Genomic DNA, 14,554 nt, shown 5'->3' with positions numbered 1-14,554 from the left:
ATCCGTTAATAACCGATGATCAATAAGAAAGTAATCAATTCTAGAATAACTATGATATACATGTGAAAAAAATGAAAATTCTTTATCTTTAGGGTTCAAAAACCGCCATATTTCTGTAATTCCCGAATCAACCATAATCTGCCACCTTCTTAGTGCATTCCATCTTGCAGCCACCCTCTTGGTGGGGGGGGGGGGGGAAGAGTCCATAAGATGCCCTCTAATCTTGTTATTCCTTACCTTAAAGTTATGCCCTCCTTTGTAGTGAAAAAAAATGTCTCTGTCTATCCTATCTGTGCTTTTCATATTCTTGTACACTACTGTCAGGTTCCCCTCATCCCCTCCTCTTTGTCAAAGCAAAGCGAGCCTCTCTTCATAACTAAAACCTGCTGTCCCAGATAACATCCTGGTAAATCTCTGCACTCTCCAGTACAATTACATCCTTTATTGAAGACAATTTATGAAGATTTAAATCAAAGGAAATTAATGCTTCTTTTCAATTTTTTAAAGGATGGACATAATAGTGAAATGTGAAATAGACTATAAAATACAGTGGGACAGAGTTACAATATTATTTCAAAATTCTATTTGATGTTGACACCTATTGTTATTCCTACAGTTAAGAAATTAAGTTAAGAACCTCAGACATTGATATATTCTTGTGTAAAAGTATAATTAGTTGCTGCCTAATTATTTATATAATTTCTTGACTTTTCCACAAATTAAAGGATATTTACTTGCATAATACCTTTTACATCTTCCAGAAAGCCCCAAAGCACTTTATAGCCAGTAAAGTATTTTTATAGTCATTGGTGTCCATGGGATTAGAATGTCCTGAATTTTTTTACACCTACAGCATCTTGTTCATTTTATGTTGTGTTGAATGATGTGGGTGATCATGGTGAGGTAGTAATGGGGGTCATCAAAATGGCAGATGAACTTGATGAGTACTTTACTTCATTCTTTACTGTGGAAGACAATAGCTGTATGCCAGAGGTCCATTAGTATCAGGGAGCGGGAATGATTGGCATTGCTATTACAAAGGGAAATGTGCTGGGCAAACTGAAAGGTCTTAAAGAAATAAGTCACCTGGACCAGATGGATTACATCCTAGAGTCCTGAAAGAGGTTGCTGAAGAGACGATGGATGCATTGGTCACAATCTTTCTGGCATGGTCCTGGAGGACTGGAAAAATGACCCTCCACTCTTTAAGAAGGGAAGTAGACAAAAGAGAGGAAATTAGCCTAACCTCAGTGGTTGGGAAAGTGTTAGGTTGGTAAGTTGATGGAAAAGATCCTGAGAGGCAGGATTTATGAACATTTCGAGAGGCATAATATGATTAAGAATAATCAGATGACCTTGTCAAAGGCAGGTCGTGCCTTACGAGCCTGATTGAATTTTTTGTGGATGTGACTAAACACATTGATGATGGTGGAGCAGTAGATGTAGTGCATATAGATTTCAGCAAGGCATTTGATAAGGTACCCCATGCAAGGCTTATTGAGAAAGGAGGCATGGGATCCAAGGGGACCTTGCTTTGATGATCCAGAATTGGCCTGCCCACAAAAGGCAAAGAGTGATTGTAGATGGGTCATATTCTGCATGGAGGTTGGTGACCAGTGATGTTCCTCAGGGTTCTGTTCTGGGACCCATTTTCTTCATGATTTTTATAAATGACCTGAATGAGGAAGTAGAGGGATGGGTTAGTAAATTTGCAGATGACACAAAGGTTGGGGGTGTTATGGATAGTGTGGAGGGCTGTCAGAGGTTACAGCGGGGTATTGATAGGATGCAAAACTGGGCTGAGAAGTGGCAGATGGAGTTCAACCCAGATAAGTGTGAAGTGGTTCATTTTGGTAGGTCAAATATGATGGCAAAACATAATAATGATAGTAAGACTCTTGGCAGTGTGGAGGATCAGAGGGTGTCTGAGTCCATAGAACAATCAAAGCCTCTGCTCAGGTTGACTCAGTGGTTAAGAAGGCATCAGGTGCATTGGCCTTCACCAACCGTGGGATTGAATTTAAGAGACGAGAGGTAATGTTACAGCTGTATAAGACCCTGGTCAGACCCCACTTGGGAGTACTGTGCTCAGTTCTGGTCACCTCACTACAGGAAATTATGTGGAAAGTATAGAAAGGGTGCAGAGGAGATTTACAAGGAATTTGCCTGTATTGGGGGGCATGTCTTATGAGAAAAGGTTAAGTGAACTCGGCCTTTTCTCCTTGAAGCAGAGGAGGATAACAGGTGACCTGATAGAGGTGTATAAGGTGATGAGAGGCATTGATCGTGTGGATAGTCAGAGGCTTTTTCCCAGGGCTGAAATGGCCATCATGAGAAGGCACAGTTTTAAGGTGCTTGAAAGTAGGTACAGAGGAGATGTCAGGAGTATGTTTTTATGCGGAGAGTGGTGAGTGTATGAAAGGGGCTGGTGGAGGAGGTACGATAGGGTCTTTTAAGAGATTCCTGGATAGGTTCACGGAGCTTAGAAAAATAGAGGGCTATGGGTAACCCTAGGTAATTTCTTAAAGTAAGTACTTGTTCAGCACAGCAATGTGGGCTGAAGGGTGTGTATTGTGCTGTAAGTTTCTATGTTTAAGGACAAAGTTTTGGGATACTTGGGGACTAATGATAATAAGTCCAAATCTTGCCTGACAAATCTGTTGGAATTTTTCAAGGAAGTAACATCCAGGATGGACAAAGGAGAGCCAGTGGATATCATTTACTTGTATTTTTAGAAGGTATTTAATAAGGTGCCTCACATGAGGCTGTTTAACAAGATAAAATCCTATGGTGTTACAGGCGAGATACTGGCATGTGTAGATGAATGGCTGACAGGCAGGAAGTAGTGAGTGGGAATACAGGGGGCCTTTTCTGGTTGGCTGTTAGTGATTAGTGGTATTCCTCAGGGGTCAGTATTGAGACCACTACTTTTCACATTGTTGATGATTTAGACAGTGGAATTGATGGCTTTGTAGCAAAGTTTGCTGATGATATGAAGATGGGTGGGGCAATAGGTGCTGCTGAGGAAGCAATGCGACTTAGACAAATCGGAAGAACGGGCAAAAAAATGGCAGTGTTGGGAAATGTATGAAAATGCATTTTGATAGAAAGAGCAATAGTGTAGACTGTTACCTAAATGGAGAGAAAATTCAAACATCAGAAGTGCAGAGGGACTTAAGAGTCTTCGTGCAACACGCGCAGCAAGTTAATTTACAGGTTGAGTCTGTGGTAAGGAAGGCAAATGCAATGTAGACATTTATTTCAAGGGGAATAGAATATAAAAATAAGGAGACAGTGCTGAAGCTTTATAAGACACTGGTCAGACCGCACTTGGGAGTATTGTCAACAGTTTCGGGCCCCATATCTCAGAAAGGATGTGTTGTCTTTGGAGAGTCCAGAGTAGGTTCATGAGGGTGATTCTGGGAATGAAGGGATTAACATATGAGGAGCATTTGGCAGCTTTGGGCCTGTACTTACTGGAATTTAAAAGAATGTGTGGGATCTTACTGAAACTTAATGAACATTGAAAGGACTAGATAAGGTGGATGTGGAGAGGATGTTTCTTCTGTTGGAGGTATCCAAAGCTAGAGGGCACAACTTCAAAATTGAGGGGCGACCTTTTAGAACAGAAGAAAGAAGGATTTATTTTAGCCAAAGAGTGGTGATGAATCTGTGGAATGCTGTGCCACAGACTGCGGTGGAGGTCAAGTCCATGGGTATATGCAAAGTGGAAGTTAATAGGTTCCTGATTGATTGGGGCATCAAGGGATATGATGAGAGGGCAGGTGTATGGAGTTTTATGGATCGTGGATCAGCCATGATGAAATGGTGGAGCTAACTCAATGGGCTGAATGGCCTCATTCTGCTTCTATGGCTTTTGGTCTTATGGTAAAAATTTGAAATAATGAATAAAAGGTCAGGGTCACTTGCATTTACTTCAGTCTTTAAATACTGAGCAGTTATTTACGGGGCATATGATTAAGTATTGTTCAGCTTATTTATTATGTCTTTACAGACGTCAGTCAGTGAGAATCTTCAGAAGGAGTCGCTGAAGAAAAGAATGATGAAGCAGGTACAGCATCAAACATACTTAAATGACAATAGCATGCTTTGTTAACAATTTTAACCAAATTTGTTATTAACGGATTATGATTAAATAAAACAGTATTTCAATACAACAGGTATAAAATGAGTATTGAAATTTAAATTTAAAACATTTCATCTGTGGCAATGTTACAAGTATGATGGGGAAAAGATGAAGAATTGAAAGTAAATACAAACAATTGCAAGAATATCTAAACTAAAATAGAATCCTATAGCATGGTAGGTGGGTTTAATTTGTAATGCATTTATGTCCAGTGATTAAATCTGCCCATTATAATATGCAAAAATAGATGTTATATTTGATCTTTAAAAACAAAGTGTAAAAATTAGCTTTAAAAATCAGTTGTCTGTTTTTAACCTCTGTTTCCATTCACTGAAATATAACCTGCAAAATTCTAAATGGCATTTGTGTACAGAGATCATGACTGCAGTGTCATTGCCACTGATCTCCATGGGATATGGAACAAAAGACCACCAATATCAGTGGTAGGCTGATATGAATGAAGGAAAAGTGGGAGGAGGTATATATATCATTATGTTTGCTTTCGCATACACAATGTCTCTAAAGAAAGTGGTCTGAGACTGTGATAAGTCAATCATCTGTAACCCATACACAGTGGGAGATGTGAATATTGATATCACAGGAGATGTAATTTTACTGACAAATGATTAGCAGAGATAGAGAGATTAGCTTTATTTGTCACATGTACATCAAAACATACAGTGAAATGTATCATTTGTGTCAGATCAATTCAGTGAATATTGTGCTGGGCAAGTGTTCCCCCACTTCCAGTGTCATCATGTCATGCCCATATCTTTGGAACGTGGTAGCAAACTGGAACACCCAAAGGAACCCACAGGGTCACAGGCCGAACATACAAACTCTTTACAAACAGCATTGGGAATTGAGCCGATATTACAGCTGGCACTATAAAGTGATGCGCTAACTACTACAGTACTGTGTCGCTCCTTGGTGCATGTTTTTCATTCTGTTAGACTGAGAGTGAAAATTGCAGATTGTATATTTTTATACCAATTTAAGTAAACTTTTTTTGGGAATGCTGATGACGTCATGTGTATAAGAGATACCCAGAAAATAATGTTCTCTTTAAAGAGAATCACCCTGGGAGTTAACCTTATCCAATTCCTTGATATTCAAGACTTCAGAAGGAAAGTACTGTGAGGCATTCAAAACACACACAAAATGATTTTAATGAGCCTTTGCATATTAATAGCAAGCATTAGTGCATCTACATTTTAGACACTAGAATACGTACTAGGGTAGATTAAAGAATTTTATGGTTGCATTATGGTCTTAGGATTTTGGTGGTTCTGTTGATTTTGAAAACTTGTATTCTCAAGTAGTAGGTATGTCCCTTTTAAAACATTCTGACCTTGTATGTTATCAAGCAACTTCCAAAAATGAATGCTAAAGGTATAAATGGAAACATATTACTGAAGTATTAAGGTGAAGCGCGCATGGAATCTCTGTAACTGATATGCAAATAATGTCGAGCTGTTAAACATTTGTGGCTGAAATTTAAATCTGTATTTAAGGGAGCATATTCACATTGGAGAATGGAGAATTCACAATTTCTGAAATTTGGAAATTGAAGACTTGTATATCATCCTATATCAAGCACATTGCACCTTCTAAAAATTTGTAGGAAAGTTTTGTAGGAAAGTTCTGTACTGTTATAATTAGTTTTGTCTAATAGGAATAGGTATGATGTGATCCTATATGGATCCAAAGAGAAAATCCTGGTTTTATTCACTGATGTCACAACAATGAGAGGCACATGTGTAGCATCAACATCTATTAATGAAGAAGTATATATTAGTGAATTGATTATATAGAATTTATCATTTCTGAGGTTGCTGCATTGACAACATGATGATGAGCAGCTTTGCATTTGCTAAACAAAGAAGGAAGTAATTTACTGTGATGTTAAAATAAATCTGGAAGCTCTTCACTTATCCATTTGAGATGGAGTTGCTGTTTAATTAAGTTACAGTTAGAATACTTCTTTCTTCATGTTGTGTCTCCTTTCTCCCCCCCCCCCCCACCAAAATCACAATGGTGATACTTTTGTAATTCTTTCTTTTATTGGGATCTGACATTTGTTGTCCATTACTTGCCCATCCCTGGAGAAGGTGGTGCTGAACCATCTTCTGAACTGCTGCAAACCAGCTGATCACGGTACTTCCAGAGTTTAAAACCACTGATGATGAAACAGTAAATTCTCTAATCGTAATGCTGTGCTATTCAGGGAATCTGCAGATGAAGGTGTTTCCATGTATCTGAAACCCTTGTTCCCCATGGTAGAGGTTCCTAGTTTGGGAAGTGATGTTGGAGAGTTGAATAATTGCACTGCATTTTGTACAGAGACTCACCTTCAGCTACCTGTGCTTTGCTGCTGGTTAGAGTGTTAAACATCTGGGTTGCTTTGTCCTGGATAGTGTTGAGGCTCAGTGTTGTTGGAACTGAGGGACCAGGGAGGCTAGTGCATATGAGGAGTGGAAAAGGTGTATGTGTCAGAAGTTGAGTTACTTGCTACACAGTTTCTGTTCTGCTTTGTGGCTGTGGTAAATTTCTGGTCAATGATGGCTCCAGGTTTGGTGGGTTGGGGAAATGATGATGGCACTGTCATTAAGAGTCCAGGGTAGATGATCAGACACTTCCGTGTTGGTGATAGCCGCTACATAGCTCCTGTGTGGTGCTTCATTCATTAGAGAATTCCAGGTTAAATTTTCATTTTGAGCAACAATCACCAAATACTCCCACTTATGACTTGTGAAGAAAAGATGATCATGGATGAAGCAGCTAAAGATTGTTTAGGACGTTGACCTGAAGACCTCCAGCAGTGATCATCTTCAGTAGGACCTGGAACAACCACAGCCAATCTTCCTTGTGTACATATGTACAACTCTAGCTTTTGGTGTTTTATCTCTTGGTGCCCATGTACTTCAATTTTACTCTAACTTCTTGATGCTGTATTCAGTCAAATGCTGACTTGATATCAAGTGATGAGCTCTGGGGATGAATAGCCATGTTGGTACAAAAAGCCTTTGCTTTTCTCTTTCAATAGATTGGCTTCTCCAATTCACAGACTCTGCCTTTGATGTTGTGCTCTCTCTGCCAATGACAAGGATAATTTGTATATCCCTCAACAAATCCGTTGCACTTCCTTTTATATTCTACCTTTAAACAGAGTTATATTTGTTTGGACATGGAGCAGGGAAAGGGAGAATTGTACCTCCATAAATACTTTAGATATTCTTCAGTTGTGCTTTGTAAATATTTGATGTGCTGATTAATAAGTAATGTTTTTTTTCCTCCCCAATGAACTACCAAATGTAAGTAAAAATGCTTGATCAATATGTCTTTTTTAAAATAGACTAAATTGGAGATCCAGAAGGCATTGGCGGAGGATGCCACAGTCTATGAATATGACAGTGTTTATGATGATCTTCAACAGAAGAAACTGGAAAACAGCACAAAATTATTGACTGGTCCAAATAAACAGGTAGATGTACTAATTGTCAAATAATTTTAAGAATTGTGCATTTGAGGTTCTCTTGTGTCTACCACATCCCCAACCAGTTCTTGGGATTTTGCACATCACATGTTACCTCTGTCTTTAAGAGTATTTGATTAATATACTCACAAACCAGCTAGCTGGGGGCACATTAAATTAAAACATGCTGTTGCACTTGTACGTTTTGCCTGACAGAGTCTGATAGCTAAATTAAACACTACAAATACTTTGAATCAGATAGATCAGAAATTTTAATAGTTAACATTCCAGCTCAGTGGCCTTTTCTGATATCCCTTCCTCGCCACAACTGCTGAGTATTTAATGTTTTATGCTTCCTTCAAGGAAAATCTTGTATATATAAATATGTCTTATTGTACATTAGCAACCAGATAATTTTTGGTTAAGTAATTGCTCTTTAACAGATATATTATCAGTTGGCAGTAAACGATGAAATACAGATCGAAGTTTTAACCAGATAGGCCATTTTAATATGGACAATGTTTAGTAGATTTAGTAGTTAGTACGACTTGCCTTTTTCCTTAACCAATGAATAATTATTGCCTGGGATGTTCAAAGTGGATGGAAATTATTTGTAGAAAATGCCGATCATCTTTTGAGGTATAGATTTCTTTGGAATGTATTGCTTTAATATCTATTACCCTGTAGCGGTGTGCTACACGCAGCGCTAAAATTACGACACGGAGTCGGTAACTGCAGTCGAAGGAAAAAACTTTATTCGAAATCCTCAGCCTCACTTTTAAGCCTCCCTCAACCTGCCCCCCGTGGCGCAGAGGCTCCAAAGCTCTGTGCTCGCAAACCCTCGTAGGCTATCTAATTGTGAGCCGGTTCAGATGTGCCAGGAAATGGGTCACCACATAACCCCCCCCCCCAGAACCGGTGATACACCCCCCAATGTCCACAGTCTGGGCCAGAACCTGCTTGGGAGGTCGGCCTCTGCGCCGAGGTGCCGGAAACTCGGCCGGTTGCGCCAGGTCCACATGGGCCGGTTTGAGGCGGTCCACCGTGAAAACCTCCTCTTTCCCCCCAACGTCCAGCACAAACGTGGACCCGTTGTTCCGGAGCACCATAAACGGCCCCTCGTATGGTCGCTGCAGCAGTGGCCGATGCCCGCCCCTTCATACAAACACAAACTTACAGTTCTGCAGGTCTTTGGGTACGCAGGTCGGGTTCCGCCCGTGCTGTGAAGTGGGTATGGGGGCCAGGTTGCCGAGCTTCTCGCGTAGTCTGCCCAGGACTGCTGCGGGATCTTCCTCTTGACCCCGTGGGACTGGTAGGAACTCCCCGGGGATGACCAGGGGCGCGCCATATACCAACTCGGCCGACGAGGCGTGCAGGTCGTCCTTGGGCGCTGTGCGGATGCCGAGTAGGACCCAGGGAAGCTCGTCCGCCCAGTTGGCTCTTCGCAGGCGGGCCATGAGGGCCAACTTCAGGTGACGGTGGAAATGCTCCACTAGCCCGTTCGACTGTGGGTGGTAGGCAGTTGTGTGGTGCAGCTGAGACCCCAAAAGGCTGGCCATAGCTGACCACAGGCTGGAGGTGAACTGGGCGCCTCTGTCGGAGGTAATGTGGGCCGGTGCACCAAAGCGAGATATCCAGGTGGTGATCAGGGCTCGGGCGCAAGATTCGGAGGTGGTGTCGGTGAGCAGGACCGCCTCTGGCCATCTTGTGAACCGGTCCACGATAGTCAGGAGGTGCCGCGCTCCACGCGACACTGGCAGGGGGCCCACGATATCCACATGAATGTGGTCGAAACGCCGGTGGGCAGGATGGAACTGCTGCGGTGGGGCTTTGGTGTGCCGCTGCACCTTGGCCGTCTGGCAGTGCATGCACGTTTTGGCCCATTCACTGACCTGTTTGCGGAGTTCGTGCCAAACGAACCTGATGGAAACCATCCAGACAGTCGTCCGGATGGAGGGATGCGCCAAGTTATGAATGGAGTTGAAAACACGGCGCCACCAGGCTGTCGGGGTGACGGGACGGGGCTGGCCAGTGGCGACGTCACAGAGTAGGGTCCTCTCACCCAGGCCTACGGGGAGGTCCTGAAGCTGCAAACCAGAGACTGCGGTTCTGTAACTCGGAATCTCCTCATCCGCCTGCTGCGCCTCTGCCAGTGCCTCAAAGTCTACCCCTTGGGAAAGGGCATGAATGATAGGGCGAGAGAGCGCATCCGCCACGATATTGTCCTTACCCGAGACGTGCCGGACATCCGTCTTGTATTCAGAGATGTAGGACAGGTGGCGTTGCTGGTGGGACGACCAGGGGTCGGATGCTTTTGTAAACGCAAAGGTAAGCGGTTTGTGGTCCGTGAACGCGGTGAAGGGCCGACCTTCTAGGAAGTACCTGAAATGCCGGATTGCCAGGTAGAGCGCCAACAGTTCCCGGTCGAAAGCACTGTACTTGAGCTCGGGTGGCCGCAGGTGTTTGCTGAAAAACGCCAGGGGTTGCCAGCGACCTGCGATGAGTTGCTCCAGCACCCCACCGACTGCCGTGTTAGATGCGTCCACTGTGAGGGCGGTAGGGGCGTCCATTCTGGGACGTACTAGCATTGCGGCGTTCGCCAAAGCTTCCTTCGTTTGAACGAAAGCGGCGGCGGACTCCTCGTCCCAGGTAATGTCCTTGCTCGGACCCAACATCAGGGCGAACAGGGGGCGCATGATCCGGGCAGCTGAAGGGAAGAAGCGGTGGTAGAAATTGACCATACCTACGAATTCCTGAAGGCCTTTGATCATGGTGGGTCGGGGGAAGTGGCGGACCACATCTACCTTAGCGGGCAGAGGGGTTGCCCCGTTTTTAGTAATCCTATGGCCCAGGAAGTCAATGGTATCGAGTCCGAACTGACATTTGGCAGGGTTGATTGTAAGACCGTACTCACTCAGTCGGGCGCAGGGTTGATGGAGGTGGGACAGATGCTCCTGACGACTGCTGCTGGCTATGAGGATGTCGTCCAAATAGATGAATGCGAAGTCCAGGTCCCGTCCCACCGCGTCCATTAACCGCTGGAATGTCTGTGCGGCATTCTTAAGGCCGAACGGCATGCGGAGGAACTCGAAAAGGCCAAACGGGGTGATGAGAGCCGTTTTGGGGACGTCGTCAGGATGCATCGGGATTTGATGGTACCCTCGGACGAGGTCTACCTTGGAGAAGATCCGTGCGCCGTGCAGGTTTGCTGCAAAGTTCTGAATGTGCGGCACAGGTGTGGTAGCCTCGTTCAGCCTGCGGTAGTCGCCGCACGGTCTCCAGCCTCCCGTCGCTTTGGGCACCATGTGCAGGAAGGAGGCCCATGGGCTGTCGGGCCGCCGGATGATCCCCAATTCCTCCATCCTCTGGAACTCCTCCTTCGCCAGTCGGAGCTTGTCCGGGGGAAGCCGCCCAGCGTGGGCGTGGAGGGGTGGTCCCTGGGTTGGGATGTGGTGCTGTACACCGTGTCGGGGCATGGCCGCTGTGAACTGCGGTGCCAGAACCGATGGGAAATCCGCCAGGACCCTGGTGAAGTCGTTGTCGGACAGCATGATGGAGCCGAGGTGAGGGGCTGGCAACTGGGCTGCACCCAAGGAGAACGTCTGAAAGGTCTCGGCGTGTACCAGTCTCTTCCTGGGCAGGTCGACCAGTAGGCTGTGAGCCCGCAAAAAATCCGCACCCAGAAGCAGTTGGGCTACGGCGGCCAGTGTAAAGTCCCACGTGAACTGGCTGGAGCCGAACTGTAGCTGCACCTGACGGGTGCCATAGGTCCGTACTGTGCTGCCGTTCACGGCCCTCAGGGGGGGCCCCGGTACCCTGCTGCGGGTGTCGTAACTCGTTGGAGGTAAAACGCTGATCTCGGCACCAGTGTCGACCAAAAACCGGCGTCCCGACCTTCTGTCCCACACATACAGGAGGCTATCCCGATGGCCAGCCGCCGTAGCCATCAGCGGCGGCTGGCCCTGGCGTTTCCCGGGAACTTGCAGGGCGGGCGACAACGGCGGGCTGCTGCGCCCCACCGCTGGTGGTAGAAGCACCAGTGTTCATTGGGCCGGGGGTTGGCAGGCTCTGCGGCCGGGCCTGGACTGGTTTGCTGCTGGGAGCGTGGCTGGGAGATCTGTGCGATGGACGCCCCGCTCACCTTTTTGGCGTTCCACAGCAAGTCCGCCCGGGCTGCCACCTTCCGGGTGTCACTGAAATCCGCGTCGGACAGCAGCAGGCGTATGTCCTCGGGCAGCTGCTCCAGGAATGCCTGTTCAAACATGAGGCAGGGTGTGTGTCCGTTGGCCAGAGACAACATCTCATTCATTAAAGCCGATGGAGGTCTGTCGCCCAAGGCATCCAGGTGCAGTAAACGGGCAGCCCGCTCGCGCCGTGAGAGTCCGAAAGTCCTGAGGAGCAGGGCTTTGAATTCCGTGTACTTGCCGTCTGCCGGGGGCGACTGTACGAACTCTGCGACCTGGGCCGCTGTGTCCTGGTCGAGGGAGCTCACCACGTAGTAGTAGCGGGTGTCTTCTGAGGTGATCTGGCGAACGTGGAATTGGGCTTCGGCTTGCTGGAACCATAGGTTCGGTCGCTGTGTCCAGAAACCCGGCAGTTTCAACAAAACCGCATGAACAGAGGCGGCGTCAGACATTTCTGGTCCAAAAATCGTTTGGACCGTCGGGGTCACCAATTGTAGAGTTGTGCTACACGCAGCGCTAAAATTACGACATGGAGTCGGTAACTGCAGTCGAAGGAAAAAACTTTATTCGAAATCCTCAGCCTCATTTTTAAGCCTCCCTCAACCTGCCCCCCGTGGCGCAGAGGCTCCAAAGCTCTGTGCTCGCAAACCCCTGTAGGCTACCTAATTGTGAGTCGGTTCGGATGTGCCAGGAAATGGGTCGCCGCAACCCTTTTAAAATGTTGAATTTTTTTACATTCTGACTTTATTGTGGAAATATTTAACGTCATGTTTATTTGCTTTTACTTATCTCCGCAATGTAAAATTAATTTAAAATGATTTTAAGCCAAATTTTGCTTAACTGTGGACGTTGTAGTATCTACTCAAAATAGTTAGTTTACAATCAGAGAAAAGAACTAAGCTCTAAGTTCAGGAGGAAAACACACTGATAAAGAACTGAGAACATTGGCAAACCTCTGCAATATACTACTCTTGCCGGCTTTTTTAAAGTTTTTTTCAAGTTGGGAAGAAATGTAATTTTCCCTTGTGGTAATTTCTAGAAATTATGCATTCTCATTAAAGAAATTCGATAAACTGTATATATCCTTTGATTATATGAAGGACCTGTGACAAGCTTGAATGAATTTTCCAATGTCAACCCTTATGGACCAGTGTTTAAATTATGTTTTAAAATTGATTTTTATTTGAAAACTAAGCTACCTATTTTCCCCAATGCCATCCCTCACAAAGTCAAAGTACATTGACAGTCTGATGAGAGCTGTAGATGAACGCAAGAAGGAGCAAGATAGAAGGATGGAACGGAAAATCCAAAAGGAACGTGAGGCTGAAGGAGAGAAGTATGAGGACAAAGATGCATTTGTCACTTCTGCTTATAAAAAGAAACTCCAGGAAAGAGCTGAAGAAAAGGAACAAGAACACAGGGAAGCAGCAATGGAAGGTGGGCTATCATGTATATTGGAGTTGATACTCGTTTATTATTTTCACGTGTGTTAAGATTCTCTGAAAAGCTTGTCTTGCATACTTTACATACAGATCAAATTGTTAGTGTATTGCGATAGAGCAAAGTAAAACAATAGCAATGCAAAATAAAGCATAAAAACTACAGAGAAAGTGCAGCACAGGTAAACAGTAAAGTGCAAGATCATAACAAGGTAGGTCAAGATCTATTTTATCATATCAGATGTCCATCCAAGAGTCTAATAACAGAAGGATAGAATTTGTCCTTGAACCTAGTGGTATGTGCTTTCAGGATTTTGTTTCTTCTGCCCAGTGGGGTGGGTGGGTGTCGTTGATAATGCTGGCTGCTTTACTGAAGCTGTAACAAGTAGAGATTGAGTCCATTGAGGGGAGGCTGTGCATGCGTTTGGAAGTTGTATAGTGTACTTTGGCAATATGGGTAATGTCAGCCAACTGGAGTCTGCCATGGTTCAAAGGAGATATTAAGAATGTCTTATGCTTTACATGAGAAGATAATCCTTTATCTGTGGCTGTATGTTCTTCTGTCTTAATATTTTGTGTTCTGAAGGAGATGTGAGACACTTGAATATTTTCCTTTTCTTTCTGGACTAAAGTATACAGTTTAAATGATATATTAAATATCTTGGTTTGTCCTGTGAGTTTATTAAAATATCCTTCTTTTCTTAGCTTTTTGTAACAGTAAACTAGGGTTAGAAGGATTACTTTCCATTAATTTCTGCAACATGTGTCAAGTTAGCGAGATGCAGGCTTCTGAAGAATAATAATTTTCCAAGTAACATAGAAGAAGTTATGCTTCTTGACCAAACCGCTGCAGATTAGTGATTAGTTAGAAAATATGTATTTACTATTTCTATGGTTTTTTTTGCCAGCTTCTTTGGATGTAACTAAACAGCGAGACCTTAGTGGTTTCTACCGGCATTTTTTGAATCAAAAAGTGGGTGAGGAGGTTATTCCAGAATGCAGCATTCGTGGAACCAAGGGGTAAGATGCATAATTGTACTGGTACTGAAATCAAGTTATTTGATTTTCAAGTTGATTCAGAACCTGAATCAATGAAGAGCTTATGCAAAACATTTGGCTAACTGTAACCATAGTTAACAATTCAATCAGAATTATCTATGATAATTGCCGCTTTCCAAAAGTGAATGCTATTGATCCTTTCCACATTATCTTTGTGCTTAACTAATAAATGTGAAAAGAAAGTTTTTCTCCAGCATGCAGAGGTTTGCGGAGTAAGAATGGAATTATTCGAAGCACTTAATGAACCACT

At 44.2% G+C, this 14,554-nt stretch overlaps 1 protein-coding gene across 1 annotated transcript in view; it reads left to right on the top strand.

Annotated features, from left to right (window-relative positions):
* Window positions 1-14,554, top strand: part of nsrp1 (nuclear speckle splicing regulatory protein 1) — a 55,430-nt gene that overhangs the window by 34,204 nt on the left and 6,672 nt on the right. Inside the window, exons 4-7 of the mRNA XM_059973318.1 lie at window positions 4,016-4,072; window positions 7,503-7,631; window positions 13,036-13,243; window positions 14,154-14,265. Of these exons, the coding sequence (XP_059829301.1) occupies window positions 4,016-4,072; window positions 7,503-7,631; window positions 13,036-13,243; window positions 14,154-14,265 (506 nt within the window). The remainder of the gene's footprint in view (window positions 1-4,015; window positions 4,073-7,502; window positions 7,632-13,035; window positions 13,244-14,153; window positions 14,266-14,554) is intronic.

This window comes from Hypanus sabinus, chromosome 6 (genome assembly GCF_030144855.1).
Source record: "Hypanus sabinus isolate sHypSab1 chromosome 6, sHypSab1.hap1, whole genome shotgun sequence".
NCBI lineage: Eukaryota > Metazoa > Chordata > Chondrichthyes > Myliobatiformes > Dasyatidae > Hypanus > Hypanus sabinus.
The sequence above is the reverse complement of the archived record's forward strand: the minus strand, read 5'-3'. Positions and strand labels throughout refer to the sequence as shown.